The 19,542-nt window shown below is 34.8% G+C and overlaps 1 protein-coding gene across 6 annotated transcripts in view; it reads left to right on the top strand.

Annotated features, from left to right (window-relative positions):
• LOC131677028 (Y+L amino acid transporter 2) overlaps positions 1–15,002 on the top strand; it is a 47,133-nt gene extending 32,131 nt beyond the window's left edge. For 5 of the 6 annotated variants that reach the window (XM_058956535.1, XM_058956538.1, XM_058956537.1 and 2 more), the window contains exons 5-9: positions 450–543; positions 660–874; positions 4,881–5,110; positions 5,173–5,425; positions 13,211–15,002. In XM_058956535.1, coding sequence (XP_058812518.1) covers positions 450–543; positions 660–874; positions 4,881–5,110; positions 5,173–5,425; positions 13,211–13,278 — 860 coding nt within the window. In that variant the 3' untranslated portion in view covers positions 13,279–15,002. Of the gene's footprint in view, positions 1–449; positions 544–659; positions 875–4,880; positions 5,111–5,172; positions 5,426–5,732; positions 5,827–13,210 lie in introns of all 6 variants that reach the window. The other variant, XM_058956539.1, reaches the window with a different exon arrangement.
• Positions 15,003–19,542: the final 4,540 nt, after the last annotated feature.

Here is a 19,542-nt window from a genome sequence, read left to right as displayed (position 1 = left end):
ATCTCTAGTGCCTACATTGAAATCTTGAACCTTGCCCCTGCCCAATGATCGATTTTTAAAAAGGCTTCGGGAGATTGCACTGGTACGTAACTTTCTTGTACAAGTCGCATTGAACATCTGCTCGAATGTATAAAACCAGTGCAATTCCCACCCATTGTTTTTTCAATGACAAACGAAAAATGCATGCAAAAACGTTTATTGTGTCAACAGTTCTGCCAAACGAAGACACGCGATCTTGTTGAACTTATTATAAACCATACTTATCCCGTTATCGCTAAATTTTTTTAATCCAATCTCATCCCACCATCAATTTAGTTGAATTAGTGAAGAATCAGCTTCTGCCGTTTGAAGTATGAATTGCCTTATCACGGATGCATTCCACATCACATAATTCCTGTCATAATCTAACTCTAGAGAGTGACCTGATTTTCTCCGTTCTAATATTGCAGGCAACACCGGAAACTTCACATTCGATAACACGAAAACCGAGGTCACTTCACTGGCCCTGTCCTTCTATTCTGGACTATTCGCCTACAACGGATGGTAAGTCGGGTGATATGCGCATATATGCGTTGTTTTCTTCTTCAAAGTGCTTGTAAATTAGCTTTATTGGTTTTTTATTTGAACCTGCTAACAGGTTTCTCTCACATCGATTCTAGGAATTACTTGAACTTCATCATAGAGGAGCTGAAGGATCCAGTGAAGAACTTGCCGCGTGCCATTGCCATCTCGTGCACCCTGGTCACCGTAGTGTACGTCCTCACCAATGTGTCCTTTTACTCCGTGTTGACACCGGAAGAAGTGCTAGGTTCGGAAGCTGTAGCGGTGACCTTTGCCGATCGGGTCTTTGGCGTTTTCGCGTGGACTATTCCAGGTAGGTTTCCTAGTTTGTAACAGTTGTTGCATCCTGTTTATACCATCTAATCATTCGATTACTCATTATTGCTCTTTTGTCACTTAGTTTGCTAGTCTTTTAATGCATTCCCGTAGGAAATAATGAAAATAAATCTATAATCTAATAATAATAATATCTAACAATGGCAGTTGAGATTAATTTGTTTTCAGTGGAATAAATAGCTCATTTAATTAAAATTGTGCATAAAGAAAACTGAGGGAACTGGAATTCAGTATTGATTATAAAATTGTTTGAAATATTGACGATCTAATGCAGTGTATCAACGCACCATTTCAACAACTCGAAAAAATATCAGCTCTGTTATTCAAAGCAGCAGCAATCGATAATAATGATAATAATCTATCATTAGAGGCTATTGTGGCACTAAATTTCACCAGAATAGAAGCTGGACAATAGTGTTTGGTGTACACGCAAAAAATCGGAAGGTAGGCAGTGATAATAAACTAGTAAGGACAGTGCGCGTCAATTCGTCCATGGAATTGGGAGCACCCTATCATTATTCAATGAAACTTTGTGGGTGTGGAACCGGAAAATGTCGCTATCGTATCCTTCAAGTTTCGTGGTAGATGTGAAATGGGTGTCGGGGACTTATACTTAAGCCTCTGGTGGGTTAATCCATATGGTATATGCTGAAAATTATACATTTGAAAGTATCAGATTGGCAGCGTAATAACCTAATTTTCAGTAAGACGAGATAAATCTCATCCAAAATAAAATTCAGTCCATCCAAAAAATTCCAAACTTTTTCAAAAAATATTACAGATTTTTATCTGGTTACAAGCAACTTCCTAGAGAAGTTGTCCGTTTCGGTTTACTTTTGGTGTTTGGCTCGCGGGCTTTCTGGAACCCAGACTTATGCTTAAACAATCAAATAATTCACTAGTCTAAATTATTTTGTAAGATATTCTCGAATGGAAATGTACAGTAACATAACTATAATTTTCACCGTAACAGCACACTATTTTTATAATTTAGAGTAATGTGTAATGTTATGATAAACTACAAAAACAATACTTTTGCTTGCCCAGCACATTTTAAGGTAAAGTCGACTTTTACAATTAAGTGGTTATGTATCTTAACATTAAAAGCACCGATTTTTTCGATACCTGCAGTAGATACAGAACACTAGATTAGGATTGTCGCTGGTGTTCCCATTGTTTTCGTCTCGGAACATGTTTGTTTTTCTTTCGGTATATATCTGTCAAGGTATCGAGAGTCTCTCTAGTAAAAGTTTTTGGTCCGCACTTTTAGTACACGCAGAAAAATATGGCCTGCTTGTAACCACAAACTATTTAGCTGAACTTCAAATTAGTAAAATGTAGAGTTTACCTTTTTCATTTGAGTCTCGTTTATTCTGCTGTGATTTTTATGCATTCAAAACCGAAAATGTCCAATGCATAAAATTTACAGCAGAATAAACAATAGGCAAACAGAAAAATGATGATATTTGCCATGAAACAAATTTCTATGTGGCATACTATTATAATTTCATTAATTTTCACATGGTGGTATCTATGCGTGACAGATAATTTTTATGTTCTACTACAAATTGCAAAAAAAAAAAAATGTATGAAACCAATATATTCAATATAACGAATTTTCTCGGTGTAAATTTTCGACTGTTATTGTTATGAAATGAAAGAGTTTGTATATACCGCACAAGGAAATGAAAATTCATCAAAATTCAGTACAGGTTTAGATAATTTGTGCATTCTAATTAGTGAAAATACATCAGCCAAGAATGGCCATTGTGTTGCTGGCTAAAAGGAACAAAAATGATTCGTCGCTATGAAACGACGATAGTGGATTATTTTTTTGCTTTTTTTGGTTTGGCCTATTTGACAGGTATATCCCGGAATCAAAACAATGATGTTCCTACCATTGATGCCAGCGATAATCCAAATCTAGTGTTCTGTATCTACTATACCTGCTTATTATTTTTTCTATTACCTGCTAATTATCAGAAGCAGTGACAGAGCTCTGCGTCAAACAATGCTGAATCAGTAATAATCATAATATCTATTGTGCTATGGTTGTGTATAGGGTAAACGCTATTGTTCAGTTGTACATGGTCCTGTACTTGAAGTATAACCAATTTGAAAGGTCATAAACCTTTTACATTGACTATGGCCTTGCGACGGCCAAACCAGAATCGCAAGTGACCCGAATGTGTCTTGCTGGTATTTTGGCCCACTTTCCTTTGATGGCTTTCTACAGCGTCTCGACGCTTCGAGCCTTACTCACCAAAATGGCCCAGAGAGCATAATTCATTGGATTCACGTCTGATGAATACAAGAGACACTGTGTGGTGGAAATGAAGCTCAGAACGTTGGTTTTCAGCCATTCTTGGTTTTCTCGCACTTTGTAAGTTGGTGTCGAGTCTTGTTGTAACGACCATGGTTTCAAAGTAGTCTGCGGAACACTTTCCCAATAATATGTAGTATTTTCTTTGACGCCATGCTCGATGAAAACGATTGAAGAGCGCCCACCTGCGATTATAGTGGCCTAAATAATTTTTTGTGGCGGGTGCTGCCTCCCAGTGGCCAATCAATGATTCAAATTCTCATGGTGGGTCAAGTAAACCCTATCGAAAATTTCTTTCGTCAGAAAACACGATGTTCGGAATTTGACCGTTTCCGGCTAAACGAGTCTCTTTTTCGCCCTTTCAAGTCTGTTCTAAGCTATATTCCTCTCTAAGGAGGAAAAATTGGGTAACCACCAAACTTTCTCTCAAAATCGAAAAGTTTGAGTGAAACAACTTTTTGTATGTGAAGGGCACTGATTCTAACTTAATAAAGTCATGGCTGTGTTTCATTGGAAACATAAATAGCGTTTCTGTTTTGGAATTTAGCGTCAAGCCGGCGCTTCATCTATTCTGGTAATAGGTTAGTGCCGGTTTCTGATCTAACTTATTGCTGCTTCGGTGTGAGATAACGGATATTTTGGAACTTGTAAGACTTGACATTGAGCTCTTTTTCCAATATGCATCGGATGTTGCAATCGGATATCTTCAGTTCTTAAGACCAGAGAGAATAGGGAGAGAGACGAAGAGTGAAAATCAGCCAAAACGGCAACACTCGCTTTATGATGATATCAACACTAACATTTTGGCAACCGCTTCCACATGCTGCACTTTAAATGACTCCTATTATATTATGAAAACAAACCGTATGTCCATTGTTGGATTTGTTTATCAAATGATGTGCAATTCGGAACAAAAAGATGAAATAATTCTAAAGCTTGTTTTTTTTTTAATACATATACTCTAGAATGCACCTTACAATCACGATTTAACTAAATTCTGACTGATATTGAACTCTGAAGAAGACTATACGTAATAGTTGAAATACTAGTATCTGATTTATAGTGAAAAGCAACAGTTTTTCATTATTATTTCTATAGTGGAAACGGAAGACACCTATCTTAACAGGATTAATTGAATTCATACGAAAATTTAATTTAAACACATTTTTTAGTTAGATTAAAAAGGTTTTAATCTTACGGTCATTAGCTTCTTTTCTCGGGTAGATCTAATCTTAGGAAATTTGTAACCCTCTGTGTAGGGTTGGGAATCGAACCTAGGTTAGCTGCATACAAGGTATTCGAATTACCAACTGCGCTATGCCTGCCTCTCCACACACATTTTATTCTTGTTTGTGAATGGGTAAATTTATGTCAGGGAAGTGCAAGTTTATTATACAAGGAGCTAATGGTAACGAATTCTGCAGAATGCAGTACTTTTAGCGACGTCTCATGATGATTCCCATTTCGTTCGATCATTTGTTCAAATTAGCTGAATGCGATACGGTTATTAATCATTACTATCGATTTGGAAACCTTGTGCGTGTTTTCGGTGTTAAACATCAAACAACACATATCCCCATTTTTTCGTGTCCACTTGCAATCCGTTCCCTTATATTCATAAACATATTTTTTCATTCGTCACCTCTTTCCCCCTCCTCAGTTTTCGTGGCGCTGTCGACCTTCGGAGCCGTTAATGGAATCCTGCTGACGTCATCGCGACTGTTCTATGCTGGCGCCTGCGAAGGACAAATGCCCGAGATTCTGACCATGATTCAAATCCAACGGCTGACACCAACTCCGGCCGTGCTGATAATGGCACTGTTGTCGATGATGTATTTGACTGTGTCGGACATTTTCGCGCTTATCAACTACGTAGGATTTGCGACTTGGGTAAGGCTTGTTGTTATAGATCCGTCCGACAAAGTGTTAATTGTTTTTCTTTTCTTTTCCAGTTGAGCATTGGTGTCGCCGTCCTCTGTTTACCATGGCTCCGGTGGAAACAACCTAATCTAGCCCGTCCGATCAAGGTGAATCTACTGTTCCCAATATTCTACCTGATCGCAACAGTATTCGTCACAGTCGTTCCTATGATTGCCAGCCCGGTGGAGACCGGCTATGGAGCGCTGATGATTCTGTCCAGTATTCCCGTCTACTTCATATTCATCTCGTGGCGATCTAAACCTAAGTGGTTCCACCATTCCATGGGTGAGTGTCTAAAACGTTTCTAAAAGCTGAACAATGTCACACACGTGCTTTCTTACAAAGTTCAAAACATTTCAGTTACAGCATTTAGTTAATTTAACCTTGTATTGGAGGCAAAAATGGCTTAATAGTGAAATTATTATTATTTTTTTACAAATGATCCAATATCAGTTAATTATCACCGTTTTTATTGGCAAACGCTTTTTTCTAAATCACGATTTCTTTTATTTATTTCCATGTTCTATTCACACACGCACACCAATTCGCTGCTATCTGTTCCCATTGTATCTACGGATTGTGACTTTTGCAGGCGGCGTCACACAATGTTTACAGAAGTTGATGGTGGTGGTACGACCGAAACAGAAATAAGTTGGCCTGTTTCGCGCGCCACACAGTCGGAAAAGGTTTTTATCTCTTGTTTTACATATTATGTTCTTCTTACAAATTTAGTTATAGGTTTAGTGCAAAATTTCTTCCTAACTACTTACTTTGCATGATTTCATCATACATTCCGCTTTAGTTTTGATGTCGGTGTTGGTTTCAATTCAATGCAATTAAATTTGCAATGGTTTGAAAAGTTTTAAATAATTTGTAGTACATGTCACTAAGGTACTGTCAGAGTTTTGAGGCAAACTTAAAAAACGGAAAAACGTTCATAACTGGAATATTAGCGTATTGCGCACTTTTCACCAATCTGGACTCCGCATTTTCAAATTGCGTGTGATCAAACTGCATGTATTTCAAGTAATAGAGATGGTACTTTCACAGACAGACCAGTCGAACTAACCAATCTATGAGAAGAATTTAATAGAAGAACACTAAGTGCGCAGTGCGGATGGAACCCAGTTTTTAGTGCCACAAGCAATATAAAAACACTAAATAAGGCCGACTGCATCAAATCAGAAAGTGTGTTAATATAAATAGCGGTGATCATTATCTGAAATTACCGGTGAAAATATGTCGGAAATCCAAGTTCAGTAAATTTACTCAACAAAACATTGGCGACAATGGTGAAAGCACACCACCTTGAGGACATCAACTGACACTCAGTTTTCTTATATAGACTTGTCATAACGATGAACACAGATGTCGGTCGCTAAGCATTGCTTATATCCAGTTCGTGACATGTGAAGGTACTTCATGACCTCGTGATGCTTACAAAATAAAAGCGATAGACAAGCAAACAAAACTTAAGCTGGATTGCTTTGCGAGAAAGTTTTTCCAGTGTTGTAGATAAGGGAGCATTCATAAATTACGTAACGATTTCAGGGGGGGGGAGGTGGTTCGACAAGTTGTTACATATTGTGACATAGGGGGGAGGGGGAGTAATCTGGATCGTTACGTAGCATGTTTTCACCGAAGAAAAAAAATTTTTTCAAGGAATTTGTTAGGTAATAGGGGAGGGGGGGATAAAGAAATTTGTGACAATTTGTTACATGGGGGGAGGGGGGAGTCAATTTTGGGCAATTTTTGCGTTACGTAATTTATTAGTGGTCCCTAACAGTGTGTAACAGGGTGGTAGTAGACTACCCCCGCTGATAGACGTGTTGCATTACTTGAGCGGGTGCAATCAAAGCAGTTCGTCACAGAGTTGCCACCGACGGAGGGCTAAATATTTTCAGGTACTATAGGTGTGAATAAAAGTAATTATCAAATGAATAATTCTAGAGCTTTTATTCTGAAGGACATATCTACAATGAGTGACTCTCTTTGTTTACCTTCTCTTTTGATTTTTACGGCATCACTTTAGCACTTTTCGCTTGATTTACAGTACGGATCGAAAGACGGTGGTTTTGACTAGAATATTATGTACAGAGTTGAGGGATTAATGTTAAAGCGACCGAATTATTAACAGAAGAGAAAGCAAACAATGAGAGTCACCCATTGTAGATATGTCTTTTTGAAAAAAAAAAAAAAAGGCCTCAAGGATTCTCACAGCATGGGGCGCTTGATCAAATCTCCATAGATGGCGTCCAAAGTGGTGGTGCAAATCGCAATTAATTCGACGAGAACATTTCAAATGGGCCGATAAACAAAACGTAAACAATTCCGGTTAATACTTACTTCAAATGGACACTAACAAAGCTTTATACATACCTTAAATAAGCCGATTCTGAAACCTGGCTGTTGGGGAAATAATGGATTATCGAAAAGGCACATAAGCAAAACAACTTGTTTTGCTTATGTTCCCTTTCACTTCCCCTCAAAAATTAACGGCTCATAAACACCAAACAACAAAACGGAAAAATTTGTTTATGTGCCCTTTTCTTAATGAAAAAGACTATACTTGAAAAGGGAACAAAAACATCGCAACACCAAGAAAGGGATCAAAATAAACGTCACATAATCATTTGCTGTAAACAAAAGGGCTCACCCGCACGCACTATAAGCTAACGTCTCGCCGAAAAGGGATTATCGGAGAGGGCACAAAACCAGTGCGATTTCTCAAAAGGGACCAAAACATTCATCTACAAAAAACGTTCAAAATACAATTTTTTTAATAAATCTGTTATATTATTCAGAAAAAATGGTTAATTTAACACGGCATTGAGTTGTTTGGTCCTTAAATCAAGCTCCTGTTCATAAATGGGAATATTAAGTACGAGGTAATTTTTCAGACGCCATTTTCTCAACATGAGCATGTTGTATATAATGCCTTATGAAATGTTGACGTCGAATTAGTAAGGTTTTTTCTGGCAACTTTTCTATTCAAAACTATTCTGTTGTATTGCTATTTTGTATTTTACGCCAAATTATTAGCACTCTACTGTCAGCACACAAAAGTTTCTAGCACTTCGCACTAAATTGTACATTTAATGAAGTATCTGTTTCGCTGGGCACGTTGTTTATCATTTTCCACATTGTAATCAAAATATTTATGGATGCCAGATCGATGAAGATGCCTATACAGAAGCACAGTTGAATAAGCGTTTTATTACTACTCAACAAAATCAGAATCGACTAATAGATTTAATTCAAAATTTTTCAGGGTGTTACCAACCGCCCTTATTTTAGAGGCTACTCACATGCACACCCTTCACGATTCAGAATAACCAATAGCTCTTTTATTCAAAAATGAAAAAGTCGCTTCCCATTGAGTTCGGAAGCATTTATTTATTCTGTAGCAGCGCATCTAGAGGTCGAATACGAGAAAGTAAAATTTATTCCGGACACGTCAAAAACTCGACACTATAGCCTACTAAACTCAGCGGCGTTTTGTTCCTAGATCGATATATTTGTACCGTATCCTGAGTAGTCCGATTCTTTAAGAAATCAAGTATTTCGAGAATAAATTTTTTGAAGAATCGATATTGTGAAGAATCGATTTTTTGAATAGACATTTCGAATAAACGAGTTTTAGAAGAATCGTTTTGCTAAAGAACCGATTTTTTAAGGATCGATCATTTGCAGAATCGATTTTTTAAAGAATCGATTATTCCAAGATTTTATTTAGAATCGATTATTTCAAAATTAGTCTCTCTTGAGAAAGCGATTTTTAATGATCGATTAGTTGAAGAAACGATTATTTTAAGAATCTATCTTTTGGAGAACCCATTTTTGGAAGAATAGATTAATTGAAGAACAGATTATTTCAAGAATCGATTTTTTGAGAAATCGATTTTTAGGAACCGATTTTTTGAAGAATAATCTATCACAAATCGATTTTTTGAAAAACCAGTTTTTCTAAGAATGGATTATTTCAAGAATCGATTAATTGGAGAATTAATTTTCAAAAAAATCGATTTCTTGTAAAATCATTTGTTCAATTTATTGAGGAATCGAAATTTTGAAGAATCAATATTTTGAAGAATTAGTTTTTCGAAGAATCGATTTATGGAAGCAGATTTTTGAAGAAACAATTTTTTTAGAAACGATTATTTCAAGAATCGATTATTTCAAAAGCAGATTTTTTGAAGAGTCGATTGTTTTAAGAATTGATTATTTGAAAAATCGATCATCTCAAGAATCGATTTTTAAATAATCGATTTTAGACGAATCGATTACTTTAAAAACAGATCTCTGAAAAAATCGAGTTTTTGAAGAATAGATTATTTTATCCTTGAAGAATCTATCATATGAAGGATTAATTATTTCAAGAATCGTTTACTTCAAGGATCGATTTTTGAAGAATAGTTTTCTTGATGAAACGATTATTTTAAGAATTGATTATTGGAGGAATCAATTTTTTGAAGATTTAGTTTTTCGAAGAGTCGATTTTTTCAATTAGCTATGTAAAGATTTCTTTAAGAATCGCTTTTTGGAAAAAAAATTTTTTTTTGAATCAACTTTTTGATGAAACGGTTTTCCAAAGAATCAACTTTTTGAAGAATCGATTTCTTTCAAGAATCGATTGTATGAAGAATGGATTATTTGAGTACCCAATTATCCCAAGAATCGATTTTTTGAACAATCGATTTTTGACGAATCGATTATTTCATGAATATGTCTCTTAACGAATCGATTCTTTCAAGAATCGATTATTTGAAGAGTCGAATCCGTGAAGAATCGATTATTTGAAGAATCGATGTTTGATAAATAGATTTCTTGAAGGATTGATTATTTTATGAATCGATTATTTTATGACTCGATTTTTTGAAAAATTAAATTTTCGAAGAAACTTTGTTTTAAAGAATTGATTTTTTGAAGAATCAACCATTTGAAGAATCAATTAGTTGAAAAATCGAAATTTGGAAGAATAAATTATTTGAAGAACCGATTTTTTGGATAATTGGTATTCCAAAAATCAATTTTCTGAAGTTTCGATTTTTTTAAGAATCGATTTTTTAACGATTCAACTTTTCATATGATCCGATTTTTAAAAGAAACGATCATTTCGAATATCAATTTTTGATTAATCAATTTTTCGAATAAACGATTAATTAAAGAATAGATTGATATAGGAATCGATTTTCTGAACAATCGATTTTTTTGAAAGTCGGTTTTTTGGAGAATCATTTTTTAGGAAAATCGATTTTCTAAAGAATCGATTCTTTAAAGAACCGACTTTTTGGAAAATCGATTGCCACAAAATCGATTTTTTGGCGAATAAATTTTTCGAAGCTTCGATTATTTCAAGAAATAATTATTTAGAAATTCGATTTGTTTAGCAAATCGATTTTTAAGAATCGTTTTTTAGAATGGATTGTTTAAAGAATCGATCGCCTGAAAAAAAATTGTTTTTGGCTGATCGATATTTTTAAGCATCAATCTGTTGAAGAATCGTTTTTTGAGAATTAATTTCAATTTTTTGAAGATTAGATTTTTAAAGAAACGATATTTTGAAGAATCGATTATTTCAGATTTTTTTATGAATCGTTTTTTTAAAGAATCGATTTTTTAAGAATCGATTTTATGAAGAATTGGTTTTTTGAAAATTCTGTTTTCGAAGAATCCATTATTTCTAAAATCTATTTGTTTAGGATTTCGTTTATTTCGAATGTTTGATAAATCAACTTTTTAAGCTTGATTTTTTGTGGAATCGATTTTTTGAAGCAGCGATTTTCTCAACAACAGATTTTTTTTAAAACACGGTTTTTAGAATAATTGATCCTTTGAAGAATCGATCTGTGGAAGAATCGATTCTTTTAATTTTAATTTAAAGATTTTTTGAAGAATCGACATTGTGAGGAACAGATTTTTTGACGAATCGATTACTGAAAAAATCAATTTTCTGAAGAATTGATTTTATGAAAAATCGGTTTTTTGAAGAATAGATTATTTCAAGAAACGATCTTTTGAAAAATCCATTTTTTATAAAAATGAGTTTGGAATAAATTTTTCGAAAGATCGATTTTTTGAGAAGCCAACATTTGAAAAAAAAACATTTTTGAAAAGGCGATTCTTAAAGGAATGGATTTTTTGAAGTTTTCGTTGAACCAATTTTTGATGAATCAATTTTTCAAAAAAATATCTCTTAATGAATCGATTTTTTTGAAGCATTGAATTTTTGAAAAATTGATGTTTTGAAGAATCGATTACTTGCAGAATCGATTTTTGAAAAGTTGACTGTTTCAAGATTCGATTTTTTGGAGAACCATTATTTGATGAATCGATGATTTGAAGAATCGATTATTTCAAGAAACGATCTTTTGAAGATTCGGTTTTCGAAGAATGAATTTTTTGAGAAATCATTTTTTTAAATCGATTATTTCAAAACTTGATTATTTGAAGAATCGGTTTTCTGTAGAAATAGCTTTTTGAAGAATCGGTTTTTTCAAGAATCGATTATTCAAAGTATCGATGTTTTGAGGAATCGATGTAAAAAACGATTCTTCGAAGAATCGATTATTTCAAGAATTGATTATTTGAAGAATCGATTTTTTAAAGAAAAGATTTTTCGAAATCTATTTTTTGAACGGTATTTTGAACAATCGATTATTTGTATATTTGATTTTTTTGAGAATCTAATCGTTTCAAGACGAAATATAAACAAGGAATCCTACTGTAAATTGTTGAAACTCTCCAAATCCGACCACTAGAGGCAGAAATACTAAAATATATCCGGATTCTAACCCAACAAACAATTTTGCTGGATAACGGCTTGAACAGTTATTATTCAGCTTATTTTCTTGTAATAAAGGCTTGTTCAGCTGTCGTTCTTTGTTGGGAAGTACATACAAAAGGTTTTAGCGATAATTAGTTCAGGTGTTTGCGTTTCGACTTCGTCTCTTCAGAACCACGGCACTTGACCAATAAACCTGACTGACGCTAAGTCCAAAATGGAAACACTACTTGTAAACACACTAAACGACTTCTAACTTACTTAATGTCCCGTAAGTGCAGAGGTTCTGTTTGCTGATGAGACCTACTGAGAGAAAATTAAGGCTCAAGTTACTTTTTTTGAGCATGTGTAAGAATTGAACGCCTGGTATTATGCTTGGAGAAATTGTGTACAGCTTTGCCGACGATTTATCCTTATAAAGCATTCATTAAACTCTAAAAGAAGAAAATCAGTCGATTTATTAGATTATAAGGATTCAAATTATGCAAAATAGTTAGTGGAAAAACAAATGACGGGGCGGGATGGTGCATTTGAAAAAGTGGCTGTGGTTTTTTCACTACGTAGTTGAGTTGTGTGCCCCGGGTCAGTGTGGTGGTGTGACGAAAAATCTCAGCCACTTTAGAAAACCATTCCGCCCGGTCAAATGTTTTTCCACCAACTATTTTGCATGATTTGAATTCTGATAATCTAATAAATCGACTGATTTTCTTCTTTTAGAGTTTAATAAATGCTTTATATGGATAAACCGGTGACAAAGTTGAACGTATTTTTTCCAACGCATACTATCAAGCGTTCAATTCGTGTAGAAGCTCACCGAAAGTTCTTTGAACCTTAAGGGCACAAGACTTAATTATAATTAGTACAGGCGTTTTCGTTTGGACTTGGTCTCTTCAGAAGTACCGTGGTTCTGATGATGATGAAGTCGAAACACAAACTCCTGGACTAATTATAATTGGGTCTTGTGCCCTTCATGCATAAAGACGGTTTTAAACCAATTTTCACCGTATCCTTAATTTTCTATCAGACAATTCGGTAACTCTAAAATTGAATTGTTCGAGGTTTGTAAGTCCAAAACATTTCAACAAACTTAAACTGGATATCTTTGACTAAAGATGAGTTTGTTTCAAAAGACATTAAAGTCGACAATTTTTTTATATATACAATTACTTCCTCTCATAACTGCACACAGTTATTTACTAACACTTTAGCACAACTTCATGTTCGAATTCACAATTCACGTTCTAACATATTTCGTTTTTCTTCTCCGCTCCCATCATCGATTCCAGTGGGCATAACGCGATTCCTGCAGAAAATGCTCATGGTCGTTGGCAAGGCCAAACCAGCTCAGGTTTAAACCGAATCATCAATCGAGGTAGCATATAAGCACACATCAAGTCATGCACACATGCATTATAATATGTAATTAGAACAATTAGTATTGGTACCAGCTAGAACGCATTCCATCGGAGAACCGCTTTTTTCTAGAGGCGCAATGCCCCGGCAAACACGAAGCGGACAAACTCTGGAACGACGCATCGGATGTGAGGAATAAGTTGTTTCTCCATTTAGGGCCGCGGACGGATGTTCGTTTAGCAGTTATGATTCGTTTTAAAAGTTATGATTGTATTTTAGTTTTGTTTTAAAGATTAACCATTTTCCATTAAGGCTGTTTGTATCAGTGATATGTTCCAACTGGATCATTCCTTGTGGTAGGATTTTTAGTAAACCTTTCTGTACGAGTATTTGTTTCATTTTATGTTATGTATACGGTTAGGTTGTCATGTCGCTCAATACATTATGTTCCTTTTTTGAATGAGTTCATTTGGCTGATTTATGTACGAGAGAAAAAAGACCAATAGTCGAATAGTACACAAAGAAGAAAAACTACCAATACAGTAAGTGTTCATTTTTAATGACTGAAATCTTTCGTTAAACTGTTCTCAAAGTTTTGTCCGGAAAATGATTCATTCTTTGAACGAAACGCATTGTTGTGATTTCAAATTTTTAGTTAGAGTCAATTTTGATTCAGACACAAATTAGCAACAAGTGCTTCGATTTCAAAGAATGAACCTTTTATTGAACAGTTTAGTAGCACATATCATGAAAACCCGGAATCTCAAACAAAAGCTTAGTGTGTTATAAGGCCTATTACAATACTTTCGTTCGAATATTTTCAAATTATCCTCAACTGTTACTCAAATGGGGAACCCTAATATTATTCCTCTTGGACAGATTTAAAAATCCCAACTTATTCTAAAGAAAATTCAAATTATAAATGCGCAACGTAATCGACTCAAATTTTAATCGGTAATAATGAATGTTTTATGTGTATTTCATTCGATGTACTGTCCTACCACCTTAACGAAAATCAAAACCTGTTGAAACGAGGGACACGTCATGTTACTATTACCTGCCAAAAAGCATAGAAAATTGCATATTCAAAGGCCAATTGTTTTAGGTAGGCGATAGGTGTTCCGTACAAATAGTTGATGCTGAATAGTGATTTGTTTAGCCGACAGTCTGCTAAAAGGTTAACTATTCAACATTGCCGTTTAACGGAAAACTATTTAAATACCCCTAGTAAGAGATTGGAAAGCCTGATTGGAAGGAAGAATAATATTGTTGACAATAATATAAAGTTTAGTGTTTAGTTTGTAAGAACAATCTGTAAAATGATAAGGATTTCAAGAAATATAGACATTGCATTTTACACAACAAGAAATACCGTGAAGCAGTAAGAAAACGAATTATTATATGTAAATGTAATTATCCAACAATACACGATGAAAAAAACATATACACTGTACAACTGAACATATGTAAAAAGTTCAATCAATTTAGACATCTCCATACAATGCATTCCAGCACATATACTAGCATCATATATACAAAGAGTGATTACATTAAATGTATGAGATGATGTTGAAGCTTTAGCTTGCGAGAAACTGATGAGGAAATATGTAATAATACCTACAGGTGGATTAGAACAGTTTGGAAGTTTGACAGATTGCAACAAGCGAGAGAACGTAGACATTATTAGACAATACAAAGTGAAATAAAATGTAGTATTGCAAATCATGGAGTATTTTTCATTGGGGTCTCAAAATAATGAGAAATGCGTGGCAATTATGAATATTTTAAACTGTTTTGTCATTCTTCCACAGCAGATTCTACAACTTCAAGAATACGAATACAGTAAAGACCCGATTTATCAGCCCCCGATTTTGTCAGCCTCATACGAAAATATGTTAGATGGGCTCCAGCAGCCGAACGAAGTCTTTTCCTTATATTAACGAGTCAAATTAGCAAAAATAAGGAAAATCACCCTTATTCTTGTTTACGACGAATGCGATATTCGTTCAAATCGCTTTCGAACGATAGTAAGCCCATTTGATTTTGCTGTCGTAAACAGGAATACAAACCACTTTCGAACGAATCTTTTATACTAAACTAGTGTCAACCCGTCGCGCATTGCTGCGACTTTCAATGAAATAGGAATAAAACACAATTTGTTCCGAAGCGCCATCTGGCGGACAGATAATCCCCAACAAATAGCACACAAATACGCTCCATAACAAATGTCTACAAAGTATGAATTTTTACGGAAATCCGTTAAGCCGTTTGAGAGTCCATAAATCATATACACTCAGGTTTTTTTACGCGGGGGATACAGGCCGCGTAAATGAAAACCGCGTAAATTTTAAAATCCGCGTAAATGAAAACCGCGTAAATTTCGAAATCCGCGTAAATGAAAACCGCGTAAATTTCAAAATCCGCGTAAATGAAAACCGCGTAAATTTCAAAATCCGCGTGAATGAAGACCACTTAAAGTTAAGAATCCGCGTTAAAGGGAACCTCGTTGATGGATACCGCGTAAATTTCAAAATCCGCGTAAATGAAAACCGCGTTAATTTCAAAATCCGCGTAAATGAAAACCGCGTAAATTTGAAAATCCGCGTAAAAAAACCGCGTAAAAATACCGCGCAAAAAAAACCGCGTAAAAAAACTTGAGTGTACATACAAACATTGACTTTTATATATATATATATATATATATATATATATATATATATATATATATATATATATATATATATATATATATATATATATATATATATATATATATATATATATATATATATATATATATATATATATATATATATATATATATATATATATATATATATATATATATATATATATATATATATATATATATATATATATATATATATATATATATATATATATATATATATATATATATATATATATATATATATATATATATATATATATATATATATATATATATATATATATATATATATATATATATATATATATATATATATAGATAGACTAGCTAATACCCATCGCGCGTTGCTGCGACTTTCAACGAAATAGGAGGAAAACACAATTTGTTCTGTAGCACCATCTGGTGGACAGATAATCCCCGACCAATAGCACATAAACACGCTCCATAACAAATGCCTACTGTGTGTAAATTTTTACGGAAATCGGTTTAGCCGTTTCGGAGTAGATAGATAGATATTAAGAAAAGGTTATTAAGCTATGTCTAGGGGCTAAATCGAAACATTATAACAGCTTGGATTTATTAAAAAAAGAAAAATGTGTTCCGTTTTATCAGCCTAACACGGAGAATCAAAATTCGGCGCAGATGCAAAAACTTTAGTTGATTTTCTCAATTCAATCAGTTACTATTGAGGACAACTAAACAAATTCTCAATTCACTGATTTTGATTAGTTGCTCTCGATCCTCCTGAAACGAGCTAAAATGCTAGTTGGAATTTCCGTTTTTTCTGTAGATTTGATGAAGAAAAAATGCTATCACTTTTAGTGGAGACAGCCCAACAAACAACGAAAGCTGAACAAGCTTTTCATCAGAGAAAATAAGCTGTACAAGAACTGTTTAAGCCAACATCCAGCTAAATTCTTCATCTTTTGAACGGCAGTTTTTACTGAATTAGGTACTATTTTCTGTTGGTTTCTATAAATGTATTCTCAAAATTCAAAATGTTTTTTGTAATGACATCAACAATTTTTAGTAGAATTTCTATTATAAACATGCTAGTACTATATTTTAGATTTTAGAATGACACGTAGCCACAGATAGTAGAGTAAAAAAATCAGTGCCAAGAAAACGATTCATTCAACTAAAGCTGTTTAAACTTTTAAATTTTGTATTTTAAATGCTAGAAATTTGAAACAGAGCTATAAACTGACAGTTTTTTAAAACATTTGAAGAAAAAACTAGATTGACCAAAACAACCAAATGTTTTGTTCAATCTAGTTTTTTCTTCATATGTTTTAAAAAACTGTCAGTTTATAGTTCTGTTTAAAATTTCTAGCATTTAAAATACAAAATTTAAAATTTTATACAGCTTTGGTTGAATGTATCGTGAATTTCTTGGCATTGATTTTTTTTACTCCACTATCTGGGGCTACGTGTCATTCTAAAATCCAAAATACCATTAATGTGTAACACCCGGTTACGATACTTGTTTGTTGGCTTTTCCAAATTTATACGTGCCGCTAGGCTTTCTCATTCCCATCTGATACGGGTGGGTCACTCACGCAGAAAGATTACAGGCACTCACCCAAGGTTTCTCATCACAACGAACCTATTAGAGGAGAACCGAGAGCTCCTACTGAAGAACCCTAGATCCGATGCGCTGGGAAGTTCGCCGCCAATGTGGCAACTCCGCCAGTGTGCTAACGCCGCCATTGTTAGAGCGACAGGCTAGTACGAGGTCGACAGGTTTATCGTCTTCAAATTTCCGGACCGTTTTTCTGCCACCAGCGAACCCAGATCCACCGAAATTCGCCTTTTCTGTTCGCGGCGGATATCTTTGTTGACCACCTACTGCACCACAATCGTAAAACCTGCACCAAACAAAAAACCCGCAAGTAGCTAAATCGTGACGTCACATAGTATTAAGTTTAGATAGGGTATAATAATAAATAGTATGTGTAAATTAATTTTTTTTACCACCTGTACACCTCTCGTATAACATTGTCCGTACAATAACCACTATTTAGATTCGACTTCCGGACTCGAAAGGAGTCGTAAGCCCTCGTCCTTGGACGTTTCCGCTGAAAGAGTTTTCACGGTACCGCTTTTGAGCATATGAAAATATTGCTTTACCTTCACCTTGGTTGCCCGCCCCCTTCAATAACTTGCATACACGAACGAGTCTAGAAATGCGACAGGTTCTGGTTGCGTACGGAAAAATGTTTCTGTAAGTATTTCTAAAGCACGGGCGGACTGAACTGGATTTGAGCCTACCGAAACCCGATCAGAATGAAATAACAAGATTATAACAGAATTCAATTTTCGTAACATTCGTTATAAATTTGGTCTCGTTAGTAGTTAAAATAACAGAAAATTATAACAAGTAACAATGTGAGATATAGTTTTGCAATCTTTTTGTTATGTGTTTCTTATCGGGAAGGCGGCTGTTGGCTGGAGATTTTGGTTAAAGACGCTCAATCCGTCTGGTATAGACTCGCCAACTCTATCGTTAGTTTACCATTTAACTGTCAGTGTCATTCCAATTGAGCCTGAGACCCCCAATGGCCCTCGTTCGAGAAGGGTTCGAAGAGATTTTCCTCGGTAATGGTAAACAAATGATAGATATGTCGAATCTTTATACCAGAGGGATTCAGCATCTTTAATTTTGGTGGGCGAGAATATTGAGTTATGTTGGAACAGTGTCCGTTTGTTTCAAAAAGTTGCAAAGCTAATCTATAGCGGTTCTTCGTAGTCAACCCAAACGTAATGCTATCTAACCAAGATAAAGCACTATTACTTCATGGCGGTTATGTTTCTGACGTTACCCACCTTTTTTTTCTTTCTGTTTTCTTTTGTGCTTTTTTTTCTTAAAGATTTTGGCATCGTTATATATTAATAGCCACTGTTGAAACATTGGAAAAAAAACTGCTTCCTTACTCGTGAGCCGACTGGATTCCGCGAGAGAACGCTAAATGTCATTATTATATTACTTTCCTCTTTCATGTTTCTTCTATCATCTTGTGCTGGATTCTGGGCCAGTGCTAAAATGACCTCTCTAGACAAAGGTTCCCTCAAGGCCAAAGAGATTTTGACGCGTCAACAGAAATCATATTCATGCTTCTCAATCGGGTCTTTTGTAATATTGTTTCGAACTATAAACAGGAAAACTTCAATTTTGTTCGAGATTCCGAGAACAAGTAATTTGGTTGTGACCGAAATATCAAATAATCGCCCTGATACACTTAGAGTGGTGGTGACCAGTTTGAAGCAGGTATTGGATATTGCTAGCTGCGGAAGGGCGGAGTACCGCGTTTATGTGCTCGAACGCGAAGTTTAGATCGACGGCGTGGCCATGGGGATGATTCATGTAGAAAACATACAACACCAAATGTTTTTACTGTGGATATAGTTCATCTTACATGCCCTGCGAACAGTCGGAATTACGAATATCATTACTCTCTTAGCTTAGCATAGCTAACGTAGACTATCCGTAGTCGCATTTCATACCATATTGACAAATTTGCCTCTGCGAAATTGCTGAACATTATCTGTAGCACGTGACTGACATACTCAAGC

Source organism: Topomyia yanbarensis, chromosome 1 (genome assembly GCF_030247195.1).
Source record: "Topomyia yanbarensis strain Yona2022 chromosome 1, ASM3024719v1, whole genome shotgun sequence".
Taxonomy (NCBI): Eukaryota; Metazoa; Arthropoda; class Insecta; order Diptera; family Culicidae; genus Topomyia; species Topomyia yanbarensis.
Note: the sequence above shows the minus strand (reverse complement) of the source record. Positions and strands in the feature narration are given on the sequence as shown.